This window comes from Arvicola amphibius, chromosome 10 (assembly GCF_903992535.2).
Source record: "Arvicola amphibius chromosome 10, mArvAmp1.2, whole genome shotgun sequence".
Classification (NCBI taxonomy): Eukaryota; Metazoa; Chordata; class Mammalia; order Rodentia; family Cricetidae; genus Arvicola; species Arvicola amphibius.
The window spans coordinates 106127761-106151064 of record NC_052056.1 but is presented as its reverse complement, the minus strand read 5'-3'; the positions used below and the strand labels follow the sequence as shown (position 1 = coordinate 106151064).

At 38.1% G+C, this 23304-nt stretch overlaps 1 protein-coding gene across 4 annotated transcripts in view; it reads right to left on the bottom strand.

Annotated features, from left to right (window-relative positions):
* The window catches only part of N4bp2l2 (NEDD4 binding protein 2 like 2), a 72316-nt gene that overhangs the window by 29032 nt on the left and 19980 nt on the right, over positions 1-23304 (bottom strand). For all 4 annotated transcript variants that reach the window (XR_006020901.1, XM_038346311.1, XM_038346312.1 and 1 more), the window contains exon 6: positions 22530-22676. Coding sequence is in view for 3 of the 4 variants with exons in the window: in XM_038346311.1 (XP_038202239.1) it covers positions 22530-22676 (147 nt within the window). In the remaining variant the exon portion in view is untranslated. The remainder of the gene's footprint in view (positions 1-22529; positions 22677-23304) is intronic.

Here is a 23304-nt window from a genome sequence, read left to right as displayed (position 1 = left end):
TATTATTATTATTATTAGTGTATTAGAGTGTATTATTATTATGAGCTCTGGGTTTAATTCATAGAACTACACATCTGCGTGTACTCTCCCCCCACCTCTGGAGAGTTCTGTATCAAATCTATAAGAACTGACCCACATTTCGCTTGTAAGGTCTTAATGACTAATAAAAACTGATTTCCTTTCTTGATTTCCTTTCTCTACTGAATACTGTATGTATCTTCCTACTAATATGATTTTTTTTTGCAACAAGGTCTCCCAGTGTAGTTCAAGCTGGTCTCAATCTTACAATTCTTTTAATTCCATCCCCCAAATACAGGAATTACAAATGTATATACCACACATGTACAAATAAAGTCACGTTTTTATATACCATTTCTAAATATTTTTTTCTAGTTCTGAGTATCAGAATTTAAGAAGTAAAGCAAGAACACTGGCACACTATAAAAAATTCAGAGCAGAGCTAATTTTAAAAAGCAAACAGGCTGATAATGATTACATTCTAGTATCTTATGAGCATCTCTCCTGCCCTCCTGCCCAGGCTTGCTCACCTGTCTGCTGAATCTTCTGACAACTGTGTCACTTCCGTAGCTGTTTATAGAAAGAGCCTGCGTCTGCTCAATCTGATGTTCCCTTCTTGAATGACTCATTCACAGGAGCCCAGGCTGCAATTAACTAGCAATTTCCCATGGGTACATGAACATCACATAGGACATTATGTACTGTGTATGGGGTGGTCTCCCCCCCCCCATAGGCCCTGTATAGCTGGCTGTCCTGGAACTCTCTCTGCAGACCCGCCCGCCTCTGCCCCAGTGCTGGGATTAAAGGCGGGCGCCACCACCGCCTTGTTCTTGTTTTGTTTTGTTTTGTTTTTTTCCCAAGACAGGGTTTCTCGTAAGCGACAGCCTAAATAACTTTTTCCATCATACTAAATTATAAACAACTAGGCATATGAATTGTCCAGCCTCAAAGAGGATAGCAATTTTATTGGATCCTACTAAAATATGGATTTTCATGTTTTTTCCACAACATAGGTTTAAGAAATCTTACCAGTGCTCATAAAAAGGGAACATATAGGGGCTGGAGGGATGGTGCAGCAGCTAAGAGAACTTGCTCGTTCAGAGAACTTAGGTCAGTTCCCAGTACCTACACTATTGCTCACAATGGCCTATAACTCCAGTTCCAGGGGGATTTGATACCTTCTTTCAGCCTACCCAGGTAGTATATGTGTGTTATACAGGCAGGCAAGCACACACACACACACATTAAAATCAAAACTTTTAAAAAATGTACATTATCAAAAATTGAATTATTATATAGGTTAATTTCTGACTATGATAAGTAACTTTGATAAATCTAATGAAAAAATCAAACTTTGCTTTTCTGGGCCTTTCACAGCATTGCTAACTAGTTTGTTCTTTCCTCTGCCCATACTTGGAGCATTTCAAGCATTAAAAAGTGATCATAGGGGCTGGAGAGATGGCTCAGAGGTTAAGGCTGCTCTTTCAGAGGTCCCCAGTTCAATTCCCAGCAACCACATGGTGGCTCACAACCATCTATAATAAGATCTGGTACCCTCTTCTGGCCTGCAGTGCATGTATACAAGCAGGTAGAACACTGTATACATAATAATTAGTTTTTAAAGAAGTGATCACAAACAGACAACATTAGAGTGCTTCATGACTAAACTGCTAAAGATTTAAGCTGAGACCCTAACATATTCCACCCCATTGACTACCTTGTTATTAAGGTACTATCATTTGTAAGGAAATCTCAGAAAACTAGATCACTTGCTCAAAACTGCAACTTCACATCATGTTATTTGAAATTCTACAGTATACTGGAAGCTTCTATCTCCCAATGGCCTTAAGTATCTCTGAGGCAGCTCCAAAAGTTGGAAGCCACATAATCACCGCAAGCGCCTTGTGAACATTCCAAATGACAACCGTCTTAAAGATCCTGAGGCTTGATTCCATACCTTTCTAAGAGAGCAAATCACACAAACATTTTGGTTTTGCCAAATACAGAAGATATGTTTACACTAGATCATAGTCTATCCTGTTCAAACTGTACTAGTTCATTTTTGTGACTGGGTTCTTAGGAGATGAAGTCTAATTTTTAAGGACATAATGACTTTTTGTTTTGTTTTTTCAAGACAGGGTTTCTCTGTATAGCCCTAGCTGTCCTTAAACTAGCTCTATAGACCAGGCTGGCCTTGAACTCAGAGATGGGCTTGCCTGCCTCTGCCTCCTGAGTGTTGGGATTAACCACCACCACCACCCAGGATTGTTGGTTTTTGTTTTTGTTTTCCGAGACTGGGTTTCTCTGTAGTTTTGGAGCCTGTCCTGGAACTAGCTCTAGTAGACCAGGCTGGCCTTGAACTCAGAGATCTGCCTGCCACTGCTGAGTGTTGGGATTAAAGGCTTGGGCCACCACTGCCTGGAAGCATTATTATTATTATTATTATTATTATTATTTGGTTTTTCGAGACAGAGTTTCTCTGTGGCTTTTTGAGCCTGTTCTGGAACTAGCTCTTGTAGACCAGGCTGGCCTTGAACTCAGAGATCCGTCTGCCTCTGCCTCCCGAGTGCTGGGATTAAAGGCGTGCGCCACCACCGCCCGGCACATTATTATTTTTTAAATGTACATAAATTGAGAGTACTTATAACTTAAAAAAAAACTGACTAATGACCATATAGACTTGAAATAACTTGTTTTGCTGCTTTGTTCTGCTTTGATACTGATCAGCTGCTGATGAGGGTGGTGGCTGCTGGTGGTTGTGGGATCCATGTCAAGGTCTTAAAATGATAGCATATTGATTGACTCTCCCGTTTGTGATATTGTTTGATAGCATTCTGTTTAGGATTTATTTCAAAATTTTGAAGTCTAGCCGGGCGGTGGTGGTGCAGATTCGGGAGGCAGAGGCAGGCAGATCTCTGAGTTCGAGGCCAGCCTGGTCTACAAGAGCTAGATCCAGGACAGGCTCTAGAAACTACAGGGAAACCCTGTCTCGAAAAAAAATTTTCAAGTCTAGCCTCTCAAAGGCCTATTTACTATCTAAATTGATACAATATTCTAAATTGTCTGCTGTCATTTTACCAATACTCATATTTCTTGAGGAACAAATCTCTCCTGGAACTTTCCTTTGATGATCTCTCCAAAGCAACTGCAACCCCCAACTGTCACATTTTACAGGAGACTGTGGTTAGCCACTTCAAGTTCCTTCTAACTCTAGTTCTCTTGCTATTCTGTCATTGGTGATGGAAATCTACTCCTGAATTTTGTTTCCCCTGTGAATCACAAATGTTTTCAGAGTCCTCTTCTGACGAGTCCTTTCCTCCTTTCTGATTTGCTTTGGTAAGATTCACAAAAGGACTCACTCCTGCAGCTAGAGCCTTGTTCTTTTAAAAGTCGGACTTGAAAGCCTGAATTACTCCTTGATTTATGTGCTGTAGAATGGATTTTGAGTAGGCACGAGGACAACAATCTCATGTATGACTGACCAGGTTTATAGCCAAGGAATGCTTTTTCTCAGCAGGTCTCGATACTGAACTAATACCAGGTGTGCTGTCATCAAGGCTTGGTGACAGCATAGACAGGGCAGCTTCCAAATGACTAATAGCCCTAGGACTTCTGAATTTAGAAAGAAAGCACTAGGTTCGACATAAAAGTCACCAGTTGCCATCAACCTCAATGACACACTTAGCTTCTCAGAAAAGTTCTGAAGCCAGGGCTTCTTAATAGCCATAAAGGTTCTACATGGTATCTTCCTCCAATAGAAAACATCTTAATTTACAGGAAAGGTTATTTAGTGTGGCCACTTTCACTCAATACCTTAGCTAGGTTTTCTGGATGATTGGCTACAGCGTCTGGGTCAACATTTGCTTCTGTGCCTCCACTTTTGTTAGAGATGGTGTCTTCTTCAGCCCTTATAAACCAACCTCTGCTAGCTTCAGACTTTCCATCTGGAGCTACCTCATTCTCTCAGCTTTAGCAGAACTGAAGCATGTTAGGGCCATCACTTAGTGGAATGTTGTGGCTAGTTTGAGCTATCCACACAAATTTTAGCATCAGAAAGGCTATTTCTCAAGTGCACAGAAGTACAACTTTGTAATTTTCTCCAAGAACTTTTACTCTGAGGGGCTGGAGAGATGGTTCAGAGGGTAAGAGTAGGGGCAGCTATTCCAGAGAGGAGCTGGGTTCAACTCCCAACCATGAAGACTCAACAACTCTAACTACAGTTCCAGGGGATTCAACGCGCTCTTCTGGCCTTCACTGGTACCTGTATACACAGGGTGCAGTGACATGCATGCAGGCAAAAGCACTCATACACATAAAATACCTCAAAATTCTTCTTCTTCTTTTTTTTTTTTTTTTAAGTCAGGGTTTCTCTGTGTAACCCTGGCTGTCCTGGAACTCTCTTGGCAGACCAGGCTGGCCTGAACTCACTGAGATCCGCTTGCCTGTGCCTCCCAAATACTGGGAATAAAAGTGTGTACCACCACTGCCTGGCCTTAAAATTCTTCTTTAAACTTAAAAACATCTTTTATTTTGCAGATTTTGGCCTACTCTGCTTTCTTATCTCTCATTAAAAAAAAATAGAAAATTAACAATTATTTGTGTAATCTTGTGCACATGTGCATGCATGTGTGTGGGAGGGGGGTCATGCCAATGGGCAAGTATAGTGGTAAGAGGACAACTTGGTTTCATTCTGTGGATTCTAGGGGCTCAAACTCAGGTCTTCAGACTTAGCACCAAGTACCTTCACCCAGTCTGCCATCTTGCTGGCCATTAGTTTCAATATTTAGTAGAAAGTGACAGACTTACCTTTCACTAGAATACCTAAGAAGAACTAATTTCAAGGATGGAAGATGAAGTAAAAGATGGCAAAAGGAACAGACGTTCAGTGGGCTCAGAATGTACACATACATCAGTATGCTCAACATCTCTTCTGGGCATAGGTCAAAGCACCACAAACCAATGGTAGCATCATCAAAGATCATGGTTTATCTATCACCTTAACAAAGGGGCTGATGATCAGGTTTAAAATACTGTAAGAAAACCAAATTTTGAGCCAGGTGGTGGTGGTGCATATTTTAATCCTAGCACTTGGGGAGGTAGAGGCAGGTGGATCTCTAAGTTCAGGCCAGCCCGGTCTACAGAGTGGGTTCCAGAACAGCTAGGGCATCTACACACAGAGAAACCCTGTCTCAAAAAAACAAACAAACAAAAAAGTGCCAGGTGGTAGGGGCACTCACCTTTAATTTCAGCACTCGGGAGACAGAAGCAGAGGTAAGTGGATCTCTGAGTCTGAGGCCAGCCTGGTCTGCAGAGAGAGTTCCAAAGCTACACACACCCTGTTTTAAAAAAACCAAAACCAAATAGAAGTGAGCACATGCAGTTGAAAGAAAAAAAAAAAAAAGACAAATAGCCTTGCTCAATTCATACAAAAAGCAGAATGTGTGAAAGACTCTGAAGTGTTGCACACTAGAATACGGGACACCTGTGTATTAGTTACTTGTCCATGTTGGCCTGAGAAATGACTGCGGGTAGAAAACCGTTCACTTCTGCATCAAACTATCAAGGCCTAGGGATGGACCTCTGTGGTAGTGTTTGCCCGACATGCATGAGGCTCTGGGTTTGAGCTCCAACATAAAACAACTGAAGCAAAGCACAGGCATTGTTTATTACATGTGTAGCTATGCAATATTATGACACTCTCTCTTAAGTCTGAGAGACTGTTACCTTTGCTGGACCTCACAATATCTTGAGGTCACTTAAGGCTCTTATCCTACTGTGTACTCAGTCTGTTTTTAACAAGCCTTTAAGAGAACAAGGTACTAATCAACCTTGCCTTGGATTTCCCATGTAGTCAACTTTTACAATCTAAGATAAAAAATAGCTGTAATTTTAAATTGTGTCCATGCCCCTGACCCAAAACAAGGCATGTGTATCATTTGCTTGAAAAGTAATTTCCTAAAATCTACCTATAAAGTTGAAATGTAGGGCTGGATAGATGGCTCAGAAGGTAAGAGCACTGGCTGCTCTTCCAGAGGTCCCGAGTTCAATTTTCAGCAACCACATGGTGGCTCACAACCATCTACAACGAGACCTGGTGCCTTTCTTGCCAGAAGTACATTGTATGCATAATAAATAAATAAATAAATCTTTTAAAAAAAGTTGAAATGTATAGATAATGGTTCATAAACAGTGATGTTTGTCATCTGGGGCAAGTACTCTAAGGAAGTATTTTATTTCTTCCCTTAATTCAACACCTATGTGTTATTGGTATCAGTTTCCACTAATGTGTTTGATTCATGGAATGCATGTTAGCATTGAGTCAGACCTAAAGGATACAAAGACAAGGATAAAACAGTTGCTAGACTAAAAAAGCCTTTATCCTGTAAAGCAGGACTACTCCAGGTCTGAGAGCTATCAGGTTCCCACCACATTCACGTGTAAGAAGAACCTAACCTTTCTTCTATTCTCACCACTCACATGTATGTGTTCAATAGTTCATGCACGTCTAGAACCACTGCAGGTGGCATTTTAGAACTTAAGTTAGGGCTGGAAAGATGATTCAGATGCTTCACAAGCACAAAGACACTTGAGCTCAACATCCAGAACTCACAGTGTAGAAAACAAACAAAACACAAACCCAACATGGTGGTGGGTGCTGGCCAAAGGGAGACAGTTCCTAGGGCTAGTCACTGGTCAGCCAGCCTGGCCTGGGTGCTGCGTTCCAGGCCAGTGAGTCTCTGCCTTTGGTTTATTACCCTTCCCAGGCTTTCTACATGCAGTCACATTCTAAGTGGGGTTGAGGTTGGCCACCATCTAGAATGCTACACTCTGCCCTCTGACCTACCAAAATTCGTCTTTTTCCGATGCAAAATGCATAGGATTCTATCCCAAGCAGCTCCCAAATTTTGACCCATTTGATTCAACTATTACACCTAAAATCTCATCTAAATGGCATTAAAATCAGGTATGGCTAGATTCACGATTCATCTCAAGGCAGAATTCTCCTGCTACAAGTCTGTGAAGCCAGAAGTTATCTCCTTCCAAAATTCACATGGTGAGATAAACATGGGAGAGACATTCCCATTCCAAAAGCAAGAATCAGAAGATGATGGATGGCAAGCCACAATAAGTCCTGCAATCTGGCAAGGCAAATGCCATTAGATGGTTTATTGGTGATGATGGTTCTGAGACAGGGTCTTTGTAGCCAAGATTGGCCCCCAGCTTCTGATCCACCTACCCTCACCTCTTGAGTGCTATGATTCAACCCACTACCATGGCCATTATGTGTAAAACTGGGAATGGAACCTAGGGCCTTGGTCACGCTAGGCAAGCACACTTACCAACTGAGTTTCACCCCTAGCCCTTAGATTTCTAAGTCTCAGGAACAACCCTCTTTGAGCAAGGCATAATGGATAACACCTATGATCCTAATATTTGGTAGACTGATGCTGGGTAAGTTTGAGGCTACCCTAGGCTACTTAGCAAGTCTGTTTAAAAGGAAGGAAGGAAAATATTTCTTGGTTCCACATAATATTGTTTGGCCTAATGAGTGGAGTAGTAACTGTGCCTTTTATGCCCAGGGCAGTAAAACACCTCTTTCACACTAGGAAATGGACTAACTTATAGAAGGACCCAACCCCTCTGATCCTGTGGTAACGGAGGCCCTGACGATATGTTCTTGATCCTTCTTCCCTTTTGTTGAGGAATAACAACACAGTTAGCTTTCTAGATCCATCTGTTAGTATTCCCAAACTCTCAGAGATATCCTTTATTTTGTCTCAGTATTGAGCCTTAAGCTTCAACTGGCAGCAACCTACTAATATAAGTCCTTCTCTATTCTGGCTTTCACTAGTTTCTTCTAACATGGCTGTCTAAATCCACAAACAATATATCAGCTAATCTCCTTAGTGAACAAGTATCTAGCCATAACCGGCTGTTGTTTCCAGAATATTCTTTGTAATTTTTCAAATATGGTTTGAGTATTTTTCTAAATTTTCAAGTTTTGGTTCTTTTGGGCTTAACAGGTCCTGCCTCAGCTTACCTCTATCACATTTTACGTAAGCAACTAAAAGACACAAGGCCATACCATATTTTCCTTAGAATTTTCAGCTAAGAAGCTGGCAAAATGATTCAGGAAATAAAGGTGTCTGCCACCAACCTGACAATCTGAATTTGATGCCCTGACCCCACATGGTCAGTGTCAGGTCCAAAGGAAACTTCAATTCCCCAAACTCCAAAAAGCGACCCAAATATCCAGAAATAGGCTCGACCTGGACTACAGGAGGATTTCTGTAGATTAAATCCAGCATTCCCCAAGAATTTGTGAAGCTTGTTCCTGTCTACCTAAAGGAGTCATTTCCCTTACCTATGGCAAAAAGGACATATGGCTACTAGCTTATCAAAGTGCACAGAGACCTCCAGCTCCCTTAAGTTTCACAAATGCCTGTCACACATTTTAAAGTCCACACTAGTAGGATCCTAGCGCTCCTCACCTCCTCCCCTACCCTCAAGTCTCTTCAGGTCACAGGCTTCCCTCCCCCCAGTTACTCTCTTCCTTTAACCCTGCTATTCTGTTTCCTCCCTGTTCTGCTTCTCACACTATGTTCTCTCTATCCCCCACTATTCTCCCATCTCTGCAGATAGCCCTGGCTCAAAAGTAGTTACATATTCAAATTCATCACTTAGGAGTCATTTCTTCTTTTTTGGTTTTTCAAGACAGGATTTCTCTGTGTAGCCTTGGTTATCCTAGAATTCTCTCTGTAGACCAGGCTGGCCTCAAACTCATAGAGATCCACCTGTCTCTGCTTCCCATGCACCAAGATTAAAGGTGTATGCCACTACCACCCAGAAAGTATACTATTTTCTATAAAACCTAAGAATATAATTTGGTGACTGAAGAGATGGCTCATTAAGAGCATATACTGTTCTTGCTTGCAATGATCTGACTACCAGTCTTCATATACTCAGCCTTTAAGCAAGTCTTTGAATCAATTGCCTCTTTAAGGACATAGTCTTACTTATTTATGATACTATTTACAAATGCAGGCACATTCTGAGCATCAGAGGCTAGAATTTCAATGTATGCACTTAAGAAATCACAGTTCAGTCCAAAACAAGTTGGAATAAGTCAGAATAACTTACTTTCAGTTATTATCTCAATACTGAATAACACTTTTTCCAGTCAACATACTAAATGATCATTCAATGGGAGGGCTGGACAAATACAATTCTCGACTCACAGAATTAAAAATAACTGGCAGTTTGGTGGTGTTGCTCACAGGCAAGTGAAGAAGGAAGTGTACATGAGAATGTACAGAAGATGTACTTTGGCACTCATCAACCCTATACTGTACACACGAGTATGGAAGGAGATATGTATACAGAAACTTTGAGAATGAGGAGACAGGCTGGTGTATTCAAGAGATAGTAAAAAAAAAAAAAAAGAGAGAGAAGACATAAGGTCCGCAATGGATGAGAAAGCAGGATGACATAATCCAGCATCTTAATTACCACATTTTGGCTACCAGACTGTCCTAAGAACAATGGGGGAAACTGGAGTTTTTATTATATTATGAAAAGACTCCTGGCAGGGAAGAGACACAGATGTAAATGGAGCGGCGGGGCTGTGTCCGCCACCCGGCTAGCTTTACCCAAAATAATTACACGGAAACTGTATTTTTTAAAATACTGTCTGGCCCATTAATTTCAGCCTCCTACTCAAATCTTGATTAACCCATATTTAGTAATCCGTGTAGCACCTCGAGGTGTGGCTTACCAGGAGAGATCTTAACCTGCATCCATCTCAGAGAGGAGAAGCATGGCGACTGCATATGGCGACTGCCTGAAGTGTCTCCCCCATTGCCTTCTACCCAGCATTCTGTTCTGTTTACTCCGCCTACCTAATTTTCTGTCTCTTAAAGGGCCAAGGCAGTTTCTTTATTAATAATGAAAGTAACACAGACACTCCTCCATCATTTTCCCTTTTTCTGTTTAAACAACAAAGGCTTTAACTTTAATATAGTAAAATTACATGTAACAAAACAGTTATCCCAAATATTGTTTATAAATGTTCTTTTACATTTAAAGGGGATATGATATAGATATGAATAATTTGCATTAGTATGGATTTTAAGGTCAATTTTGTTATATGTGTATGTATTTCTGATCTTGATTAAGCTATTGTGATTGTGTAGTTCATTTTAAAATGTAATGTATAATTAGGAAATATAGGTTGTTAATAGATAATCATGAATACTAGTCAAGCTTGTCATGTTAGATTTTCTACATATATAGAGATATATTTTAATTAAATAGGCATTCTTCATATCTTTCAAAGGCTACAGAATATGGCATTTAATGTTTTAATAACTTAGGGTTTTTCATGACAATGAGACACGTCTGCTCCTGGCAGCACCAATCTACTTCAAGAGGAAGATGGGCATCGAAAAGGCTACTTATGGAGTTTGATAGCCATTTGCGCAAGAAACTGCTCTTGCCTGGACTGTTGCATAAACTGGACACAAAGAACCTACAGAGAGAGGACTTCTGAACTTGCCTAAGGGTGAGATGGTCTTTCGGGGTTCCTGATTTGTGAGGGAGTCTGCGAGACATTCTGCAGGACACAGCAGAAAGTGACTGAACTGTCTTTGGAATTTCCTGCTTCATGGAAATGTCTGCTGGATACTATGAGCCTGAAGGCCAAAGATGGATGCCCCAACGGTACAAAGAAACTTTGGGTGACTGTCCAGGCAGTGAGTTGTCTCTGTCATTTCTAGAGTTTGAAAGTTACTATTTCTTGTTTACTTAGGTAGTATTATATCCTTCTGGAGTCTTTGATGGAGTTAAAGAATAAATAGATAGTTATAGCTTTCCTTAGTTATGATAAAAGATAAAATAGATTTAAATATTGTAACTGTAATTCTTGCTTGATAACTGTTTTGTTATATGTAATTCTGCTATGTTAAAGTTGAAGCCTTCCTTTTTTTTAAACAGAAAAAGGGGAAATGATGGAGGAGTGTCTATGTGTTACTTTCATTGATTAATAAAATAAACTGCCTTGGCCCTTTAATAGAACAGAAAATTAGGTAGGCGGAGTAAACAGAACAGAATTCTGGAAAAGAGAAGGGAGACGCTTCAGGAAGTCGCCATAGTGAGTCGCCATGCTTCTCTCCAAGACAGACGAAGGTTAAGATCTCTCCTGGTAAGCGACCACCTTGTGGTGCTACACAGATTACTAAATATGGGTTAAGCCGGGCGGTGGTGGCGCACGCCTTTAATCCCAGCACTCGGGAGGCAGAGGCAGGCGGATCTCTGTGAGTTCGAGGCCAGCCTGGTCTATAAGAGCTAGTTCCAGGACAGGCTCTAAAAAAGCTGCAGAGAAACCCTGTCTCGAAAAACCAAAAAAAAAAAAAAAAAAAAAAAAATATGGGTTAAAGCAAGATGTGAGAAGTTAGCCAATAAGAGGCTGAACCTAATGGGCCAGGCAGTGTTTAAAAAAATACAGTTTCCGTGTAATTATTTTGGGTAAAGCTAGCCGGGTGACGGGACACAGCCCGCCGCTCCTTCTACACACAGACAACATGGGTATTCTTTTATAAAAACCTGTGGAATGTTGGCTGTTTAGAGTAGGAGATAGTTTAGGTGGCAAAACTCACAAATCCCTTTTGATGGACTGAAAGTATCAACAGAGACTTTGAGTTTTGCATTTGCAAAAACCAGTTAGAAGGTAAATTTACACATTCTTCTGGGAAATCCTGGAGACCCAGATTTATTATAGAAACCTTAGGTTTACAGGAGTCTTTCAGGATTTAATAAGGAAAAGTTGGATAATTCAGTACAGATAAGAGGTCAAAAGACAGGTATAAAATATATATTTGGGGCCAATACTGTTCATTCCCAAATATAAGCAGCACTGGTTTAGATTTTTGCGGATACAGCCATGAACCAAACAAGTTCTTGCAGGCATGGTGGACATGTCTTGAACTCCAGCATTTTAGAGGTAGATCTCTGTTAGTTATAGGACAACCTGCTCTACATAAGTTCTAGGCCAGCCAGGGCTACATAGTGAAAAAACTATTTCAAAACTAAATAATACTTAATAGCATTATGATGACAGGAAAGTGTAAAGAGGAAGGGGGTGGGTCATTTTATTCTGAAATTGGGTCAGGGACTGTCTCTCCTGTAGATGACATTTCATTTGATACCTGAATGTTGAGAAAACTGTAGCCATAAGAAGAACAGTGATTAGCAGTCCCAACAGATAAAACAGCTAGTGCTTAAAGCATGGACAAGCTGAACATGTCTGAAAAGAACAGTACGACAGTAATATTGTATATGAAGACTGGTATAAAACAAGGTTAAAAAAATGCCAAGAAGCCGGGCAGTGGTGGCACACGCCTTTAATCCCAGCACTTGGGAGGCAGAGGCAGGCGGATCTCTGAGTTCGAGACCAGCCTGGTCTACAAGAGCTAGTTCCAGGGCAGGCTCTAGAAACCACAGGGAAACCCTGTCTCGAAAAACCAAAAAAAAAAAAAAAAAAAAAAAAAAAAAAAAAAAAAAAAAAAAAAAAATGCCAAGAGCAGGATAGTGGTGGCAGTGCACGCCTTTAACCCCAAGACTCGGGAGGCAGAGGCAGGCGGATCTTTGTGAGTTCAAGGCCAGCCTGGTCTACAAAAGTTAGTTCCAGGACAGTCTCCAAAGCTACAGAGAAACCCTGTCTCGAAAAACAAAACAAAACAACAACAAAAGCCAAGAACCAGATTATGTAGAATTTAAAGAGTTTTAACTAATTGTGTATGGAGATACATATTTATCACTTACTTCCAAGTCAAGTTCCAAGGCACCCCACCCTTTTACTAATTTAGTTGCTGTATAGATAAAAATTATAGGGTGGCAAAGCAAAAGGCGGGGGGTGCTATATCCAAATGAGAAATAATGAGATCACTGGAGAGGCTAAGAGAAATAGAATACTTTCTAGAACTGAAATGCAAGGAAATTGAAAACCAAAGAGTAAGAGCAATAAAAGGCAGCAAAGGAAAATAAGAAACACAACCAAAGATATGAACAGAAACCACAATGTCAAAAGAAGCATGTAATATATAAAAACATCGTCTAGTTTTTATTTATGTGTGTGACTGTATGTGTACTTGTGAAGGAAGTCACCGCCCAGTCCCCTGGAGCTGGAGTGGTTGTGAGGCACCTGATGTGGTGCTGGGAACTACATTCTCATTTTCTGGATGAGGACCAAGCACTTCTAAGCACTAAGCCACCTCTCAAGCTTTAACTGTTTTCATTATAATGGAGGTGGGGTAGGCTATGTCACAGCACATAAGCCAGGGAACAACATAACAGAGCTGATTTTCTTTCTACTCTTATAAACTGAGGCCTCAGGCTGGAGCAGAAAGTACTTTCTTTACCTGTTGAGCCAGCCCTGCTAAGGTTAAAGATCTTAATGAAAAGACTCAAACTCAAATGCTATAAAATAGCCAAACAAGACAGGCAATGAATAATGCTTATCAATACAAATGAACACACTGGAGACTTCTAAGTCAGTTAAATAAAAGTATGAATGGGTTGAATCAGTGACAAATGAAAAAGACATGAAGTACAGATTGTTTATGAGGTTTTCTTGGTTTATACCAAGAAAAAAATTGAACAGAGACCTTATTGCCTTTGAATGCTGAAGGGAAAAGCTCAGACAAGTGTGGTTGAAGCTATAGAGTGGAATAAGACCTGGTAATAACTGTGATTCCTGACAAGACAGGGGGTAGAACCCACAGTAATGAAAGAGCTACCCTCTACCGAAAAGGAGGGCAGACAGGATAAATGTGAACTCAGATCAATGATTCAGTAATAAATTACTATCTGCTACTAAAATCACATCCTGTGGACATTTTAAAGAATGTCCTGCAGGGCGGTGGTGGCGCACGCCTTTAATCCCAGCACTCGGGAGGCAGAGTCAGGCGGATCTCTGTGAGTTCGAGGCCATCCTGGTCTACAAGAGCTAGTTCCAGGACAGGCTCTAAAAAAAAAAAAAAAAAAAGAATGTCCTAAAACAAAAAGACAAAAACAAAAGTTAAAGTGGAATTCACTAGCTTGAATCAGTTAAATAATAAACTAATTATATGCATTTTAAAGATAATTATGTAAACAAAAGCATCAGAAACATTCACTCTTCACTGTCACACAAGTTTATGTTCAAACTTCATGCTCTGGGATTCTGGGAGAGGTAGGAGTAGAGGAATTTTTTGAAATTTATACTTAGGATCACAATCTAGAGTCCTCTGGAGAACTTCCGAAAGTACTCATGATCTTTTAGGAGGAGGATCACTTAAGATTAGAATAAGTACCTTTTTTTTTTTTTTTTTTTTTTTTGGTTTTTCGAGACAGGGTTTCACTGTAATTTTAGAGCCTGTCCTGGAACTAGCTCTTGTAGACCAGGCTGGCCTCGAACTCGCAGAGATCCGCCTGCCTCTGCGTCCCAAGTGCTGGGATTAAAGGTGTGCGCCACCACTGCCCGGCTGTACTTTTTTTTTTTTTTGCCAAGGAAGTGCTAAAAACTAGAAATGACTTAAAAGACATAATCAAAAGCAATACATTCTCCTCACTGGTATTTGGAGCCTTGATCATAGTTCACAAACCCCTCTCGAGACTCCTGGTAACATCAGTCAGGAGAACAAGGCTCTAGTATAACACCAGACATACCATGCAGTACCAAATGTGACTGATTATATAACACACTCCTGTAAAGTTGCTCTATTTCGATCAATGATTCCTCCCTATCTGATTGTTTCAGGGAAAAGCCTGGGGCCCAGGTCTCATTCATGTTTACTGACTTCTATTAAAGAACAAAGCTGTACAGATGCCACAGATACAAAGGAACAAGATCCAAGTGTCTGAGGCACTGAAATTCTTGACAATGCGACAAGCTTCCTTATTTCATTCCAGTCTCTACTGGTTTTTGAACAGCAAATGGAAAGGTATGTGTGTTGGGGGGGGGGTAGATAATACCATTTTTAACAACTATCCTTAGATATTATTCTTTAGAATTTTAGGATATAATTTTTCACTACTTGTAATTATTCAGAAATGTTAGCCCATTTGCATGCTTATATTTGACTGGAATATAAATACACTACAACTGCACCTGTAGCCCATGTTGTAATTCACTATTTCCCAAGACCACACATACCGCTTTCCAATTTCCTAAGCTAAAAGTAACCATGATCCATTCATGAAACCAATGCCGTATCTTCTTTCATTTAGTCTTTCCTACTCAAAGCAAAATCTAAACTACTGTCAATAAATGATAAAAAGCTCACACACTCTTAAGCAATTAAAAAAAATGAGGCCCAACTCATTAATTTTTTTAGTTAAAACAAAGTTAAATACTCGAATTCTTCATTGAATAAACATTTCCCTATAATTTAATACTATGTAATTTATAAAGTTAACTTAAGAAACTGACTCCTCTATTTTTTTAATTTTGGAAAATTAACTTAAAGCATTAAAAAGGAGAATGGATGCAATTTTTAGAACACCCACAGTTGATACAGATAAGACAGTAGGCAGGCATAACAGAAAAATAACAGCATGTATAAATAATGTTGACCTATTCTAGGAAATGCTGTCTGAAAATTAAGCACAAATAAAAAACCCAATTTATGTAATTCAATAATCCATTAAATACTACAAATTTCAAATGTGAATTAAAATAAGAAATTTAAAAATGTTAAACATTAAAACATAACAGAAATATGAACATATTTTTAAAACTATGAATATTTTTATATTAATATATAATTTGTATAAAACATTTAAACATTAAATGGTATAAATTCTCTATTTTCAATCTTGACTTTTCAAAAACTGAATTCTAAATAACTACTTACAGATCATCATTCAACTTGACTGAAACCTCAACATAGCTTCTAGTCCTGTGGAAAGTACTGTAAAGTTGCACCAAATTCTTCACCGGAATTTCTCTGTTTTGAAAAAAATAGCTAAATCGGAAAGAGGACTGTGTGGTTAAAGATGATATGGGATACAGTCCTCCCTAGATATGAATTTTCCCATCTTTACTAGAGAAATTTGTAGAATAAATCATTTAACTTAAGCCCATATTAGGACTGTGGCTCAATAGTGACAGGCATTGAACTGACATTAGTTATTTACACCAACATTAGTACGCTGAGGCCTACAGTTCTGGAGGAAGCTTTAACATTCTGTAACAGTGAATTCTGCAACATCAGTCTGTAACTGCAATCTATCAACTGCAATCTCCCAGCACTGCAATTTGTTACTGAAAAATTTCCCCTTAAGATCTAAACATCAAATTATTATACCATTATCTCAAAGAGTATCACAACAATGAATTTTTTTTTAAAAAAATAAACCTTTACAATAATCATTTTATATCAAAATTGTACTAACCCACAGGGTCAAAGAGAGTAACTGCTGAGGTGTGGCCAGAGGTGAAGTTCATGCAGACACGGAGTTCAGTGGAACAGGGGAAGGAAAAAGCAGTTACACTGTTTTGTCAGGGACTTACCCATCATCCTCACTAAGAATGTCATGAAGTTACAGGAAGATTGCTGAGCAGAAAACAGAAGAAAAGGAAAGCACATACAGAAAGACTATATGAAAAAAAAAAAAAAAAGAAACATGACTTCTAAGACCATTAAGAAAAAGGAAAAACTATAAGCCTTTATGAAACAAATTTTCTTTCATTTTGATATACAAAAACCAAACAAACCAAACCAGAGTACTCAATGACAAGTGAGGATGGTCTAAGTATAATTATTAGCTGTGATGAATTCATTTACTCTAAGAGTAAAACTTTAATTTTAGATTTTTCATATGAAAATACAAGTAAGATTACAATACTGCCCCCCTCCAGGAAATGCAAAAACAATTGTAACCACAAATACATTGAGAGAACAGGAGCTTCTAAAACATCTCAATCTTCCTCTCTTTAGTTTACAAAAGGTGCTTTGACTTTAAAACAAGCAAGAAACAGAATTATTAAACGCTATACCATGCCTCTAATCCCAGCATTCAGGAAGCAGAGGCTGTCAGAGCTCTTGAGTTCGAGACCAGCCTGGTCTACAGAGCAAGTTCCAGAACAGCCAGAGCTACACAGAGAAACCCTGTGTCTCTAAAAGCCAAACAACAACAACAACCCCCCAAAACAAACAAACAAACAAACAAACAAACAAGATCAAGAGAGCTAGAACAGTACCCTCAACACAAAGTCATAAATTACCAACAAACAGGAGTAATGCTGGTTAATGTGATTCTGTCTAGTTCTAAGATTAGGGCCTACACTATGGCTAGGACCAAACTACATAAAATATTTTGTTTTTAGTACAGTTTCCTGAAGTTAACAAACCAAGTGCTGAGAGGTGTATTAGGTATATAATCGTTGAAATATTCACTACACTTGAAATGTGGCAGGATTACTAGTATGAGATCTGTGAAAAAAAAAAACAGATTATTCCTAATAAAAATGACTAAAACTTCCAATAATGTCTAAAAAAAGTCTAAAATTAAAAATTTCCAATCCAAGGAAGAATGATGATTGCCTGCCTGTAACCTCAGCACTTGGGAGGCGGCAGCAGGAAGGATCTGAGTTTAAGTTTTAAGGTCATCCTCAGCTATGCAGTGAGTTTGAAGCCATTTGAGCATAGGCCATAGGCTACAGGCAGCTAGTTTTTTTGTTTTGTTTTGTTTTAAAGAAAGGAGAAGAATCACTCTCTTTACTGCAATAATCTTTTTCAAGAATTATCTCATGGGCTTGCAAGATGGCTCAGTGGATAAAAACAGTTGCCAACAAGCCCAGCTACCTGAGTTTGATCCTCGACACTCACAGGATGGAAGGAAGAGAGAACCTGTTCTTCCAAGCAGCCCTCTGACCTCCATGACTGCAATGGCACATGTCACACACATGCTGGCATGATTAAAACATGTAAAAACAAACAAACCACTAAGAGTTATTTGTGACACAATATCCTTTTTCCTCTGCATAACCTGACAGTAACAATGTATTAAGAATTTCCATAAAGAGGCTGCGCTAAGCCAGGCGGTGGTGGCGCACGCCTTTAATCCCAGCACTCAGGAGGCAGAGGCAGGCGGATCTCTGTGAGTTCGAGACCAGCCTGGTCTACAAGAGCTAGTTCCAGGACAGGCTCCAAAGCCACAGAGAAACCCTGTCTCGAAAAACCAAAAAAAAAAAAAAAAAAAGAGGCTGCTCTAAATCATCATTTACACACATATTCCATTCACTATAATCTAGATGCAGTCAGTTATAATCATTCTTCCACAAGTTTTAAAGATTAGAGGCACACAATACTTACTCTGAAATTTACAAAGCACAAAACAGTGAAAAAAATTTTTTTAGGTTTAAAATAGTCAATCAGAGATTAGAAAATTAGAAATTTTAGAATTAGAAATAAAAATTAGAAATCAGAGAAACGGCTCAGTGATTAAGAGTACTGGTTGCACTCAAAAAGGACCAGGTTCAGGTCCCAGCATCCACATGGGAGCTCACAGGATCTAACATCCTCTTCTGACATCCTTAGGTATTGCCTGCGTCATGCACGTATATACATGAAGGCAAAACACTCACAAACATGACAATTTGAATCAACTAAACTGAAATCTATCTAACCATTGTTTTTACAAAAACAAGCAAATAACAACAACAACCAAAAAAACCCAATTGACACAGATAAGCACTAATGTCTCTTCTACAATGTATTTCAACAAACCTAGCTCCTTACCACCCCGAGGACAGTCTAAAGAAAAAAAATCTGGCATGTATACAAAGCTACTGTTTTAATGGTACATTAATTTAAAAAAAATTGTTATGCCATTTTTTTTTTTTTTGAGACATAGCCTTGAACTCAAAGATATTAGCTGCTGGTGCTGGTGTCAAAGGTGTACATCACCACACCCAGCATGCCAACATTATTCTGTAAAAACAGCCATCTCCAGCAGTATATTTGTCAACTGCCTAATTTTAATTTAGTTTCTCTTTCCCAGTGAACAAAAATATAGCCAATAAATTTAATAGAAAAATATTCATAAATTGTTTAACCCATAAAATTTTTAAATTACTAACAATCTATATTTTATACTATCGCTGAATTATCTCTTCTGGATGACCATAGTATCAAAATGAAACTAATTCTTTTCCAGAACTCTACTGTAATGAATCACTGTATGTGGAATAAAGATTAACTACAGCTGTAACTTTAGCCCTTCTCAGTTAAAGGATTCATGTCAGTATACATTTATATAACAATGAACTAAGAAGTAAACACAGAGCTCTAGAGACTACTAACGACAGTAACAACTAATGTATTTCTCCAACAATTCAAATGCATAACAACACACTATTCATTTATCTTTACTTAGAAAATTAGCTTCTGACAGGTTTGTAATAAAAATCTGAATAAAATATGAACACTTCAAAGAAAAATTAGACGCTATAAATTTGAAATTATGAATCCTTTAAAAACTAATCAATATGTAAAACTAGAAGAGTTCAATAATCTATATTAGATATAAACAAACTTCAAGTACCTAAATCAATTGTCACTTCAACAACAAACCCAATTATTTTATTTTAAATTTTACTTTTAAACAGATAAATATATGAAACAATTAATGTTTTCATTAAAGGGGGGAATAATGGTAATAAAACTTCCCATTTGAAAAGCAGAGCCAAAGTTCAACTTGATGGCTTTACTAACAAGATTATAACGAAGATAATCATAAACGTGTTTATCAATTAGGCAGTCATTTTTACTGAAATGCTAAAAACAAAACAAAATCCCAAGAAATTCTTATTTGTTCTTACAGAATTAGAATAGAAGCTGAGTGACACATCTTAAATACAGCGACTAATGGCTACACATTCTTTGCAATGGAAACCATACTACAGTGACATGTGGCACTAGAGGCATCAAAATTACATCCAATTTTTTAAAAAAATGCTAAATTAACAGGTAAATTTTATACTTTTATTAGCTTTTAGCACCCAATAAGTACTTGATGTTAGTATCTTTTATTACATAGTAACTCATTATTGTTATTTTTTTTTAAATGAGGCACAATGCTTGGAAGAACTATAAAGTAATTTTCTACCTTTAAGAAGTCTTTGAAAATGCCCATTTTCCCTGCTTCAAAAAGAATTCACAATTTTAAAAATTACATGGCAATGATTAATGATCTCTAGATAATAATTTCCCAAAATACACAAAGATAAAAATTGAATCTGTAAAAGAAATCTAGAAATGTACTTATTAATAGTTTGTATCTCCCAAAGGCCTGCCTCTACTTCCCGAGTGCTGGGATCAAAGGCATGCACCACCACCACCACTGGGTCAAATGAAGCTCCTTAAATCCTGTGTGCATTAGGACATCTATGTGTATGAGTACAGGTGCACACAGAGACTAGCAGTGTTGGGGGTCCCTGGAATTGGAGTTACAGGTGCTTATGAGCCTTTTTTTTAATGAGAATCAACTTGGGTCCTTTGGAAGAGCAACTCTCCAATTCTAAATAAAGTTTCTTTCTTCTGCTTCTTTCTTCTGCTTCTTTTTTTTTTTTTTTTGGAGACAGGGTTTTCTTTACACTAAGTAAAGTCTCTTAGAGACATAGCATCCAAAAGTTGCTTCACCTATCCCTAAGTTTAACCTTTTAGTGTGGTTTTCAAACTGGGCTAATTTAAATAATATATTGGAAAACAACAAAAACCCAAATTAAAAAGCAATGTTATGTCAAAAAGATATGTATAGTGTGTCTGTGTATACACACACATACACACACACTGAACGTGTGTTAGCATATTCCTACTACATGTTTATACAAACACACACACACATGCTGAGCAAAAAGAAGGTATGTCAGGTCTCCTCAAATATCAACAGCACAAAGCAGGGCAAGTAAAGAGCAGCAGTCACAATCTTAGTCACTAACGACAATGATTAAAAGACCTAGCTGACAATACTTTATCTAGTTTTCAGGCTCACAACTTGCAAAAAACAGCAAGAGGCTTCAAAATAACACACATATTACATGACAAAATGTAGGCTATTTAGGAGAAAATTTAAGAGTCATGATGCGTTAACATGCAAAGCATACAAGGGATCAAGATAAATTAATATTTGAAATTACATTGTAATTATCTGGAATTTTTCTTAGAAAAATAAACCAGAGATTAAAGAAACATTTTCTATACAATACTGGAAAAAATGTATTCTAGTAAGAAGTGGTGGAGATACTCGTACTGCTCAATAGGAGCAGACTATGGAAAGCTGTGTTTGAAGACAGAAATGACTTACAAGAATCAAAAATGAAGTAGTGCATCTAAATTTTTAATTTCTAAAAAAAGGAATATAATCTAATAAAGGAAGCTACTCAGTAAAGAAACATAGCTGGCTCCACAGTAAGAACTGGAACCAGGAGAAATAATCCTGCACAGGACAAATGACGAGTGCTAAGCACCACCCCCAACCTTTTTTTTTTTCTTTTTTCGAGGCAGGGTTTCTCTTCTAACAGTCATAGCTGTCCTGGTACTCACTCTAGACCAGGTTGGCCTTGAAATCAGAGATCCACCTGCCTCTGCCTGCTGAGTGCTGGGATTAAAGGTGAGCACCACCACTGCCACCAAAATATTTTTATGCCAGAATTATATTGCATCAAATTTAGTAACAGCAAAAAAACTGAATCATTATCAGAATTGTCTGAAAGGCTTTTTAAACTATATTACTTGCCTTGCCTCTAGTCTTCCTAAAACACCAAGTAGGAATATGTGCATAAATAATTTGATTATGTGAGCCCAGAGAGCAAAGAGCCTCCCATCGTTGTCCCCTCCCTGAAGAGAAAGGGGGTCTGAATGTAAATATATGACCCACAAGATGATTCATATCCCTACTGTCTAACATTTGCTGGGAAATTGAACTACGGGAGATGCTAATTATGGCTTAAAGCTAATGTTGTCACACTTATTAATTAGTTGGAACATAATCCACTAGCATGCCAAATTAATCAACTATAAAGTATTGTATAAAAAGCTAGTTATTTCTGTATATTTAGGGTAATGATGGGAAAATGTTGGTTTTTATTAAAATTTAAAGCATAAACTATTAAAAAAGCAGTTCAACAATATTTAAAATAGATAATTAGTTTAAAATTCAGTTTTAGAAAAAATCCTAGTTCCCTTTTCATTGTAGTATTCACAATAACCAAAAGTATTATCACAAAAGATTATAAAAACATTTAAAATACAATTTTATACAATTTTTATTTGTACTTTAGGATCTAAACAACTGAAGGGAACGCCCTTTTAGAGCAACATAAGAGTGGTTTTCTTTTTATTTGAAGCTATTCAAAATGTAGACAGGCTCACTACTTTGTTCTCAAAGTAATCAGCATGTCAGCTAGCCAGCCAACTTAAGAGCTATTGGTGACAGGTGCTTGACCCTGTGAGTCTAGAGAGCCTCCCCACCTCGGCTCCTCCGGGAGAGGGAGGGGTCTTTGTATGCTTTTCTGTGATGGTTCCACTGAATTCATCACAATAGAGATGGACATTTGAAATTCATAACGATCCAACATCTGAGCAATCTTCTTCCGAGACACACCATGTTTATTCCTCCTACCAAAAAAAAAAAAAAAAAAAAGAAAAAAAAAAAAAAAGAAAACGATCTTAAATTTTTTTAAAGAAATATAGGTTTAGAGATTCAGTAATTTTACAGTTAATGAATAAAGTCTAAATGGTATTTTATAAACATGAGAAGACATACTTTGTTCTTGCTTTATACAAGTAGATTCATTATACAAGAAGATTCATACAAAGTGAAGTGATTACAGCTTCTTACAGAAATACTCACTGAAAACATTAGGTATACAGTGAAATAGAAGATGTTTTCTTTTTTTCTTTTCTTTTTTCCCCCTGGGTTTCTTCATACAGGGTTTCTCTGTGAAACAGCTCTGGCTGTCCTGGAACTCATTCTGTAGGTCAGGCTGGCCTTGAACTCACAGAGACCCGCCTGCCTCTGCCTGAGATTAAAGATGTGCACCACTATGTCCAGCTTTTGCTGTTGTATTCTAAGATTTTATATAACCAGTACCTTATTATTAGAAATATAATAGGATGTTCATTGAAAAATTAGATATAAAGAATAGACATGATTTTATATATGCATATGTAAGTTGAAAAAGGCAAAATTAAACCATGATATTAAAAAAAAAACCTACATGGTAAAACTTTCAAAAATAGAAGC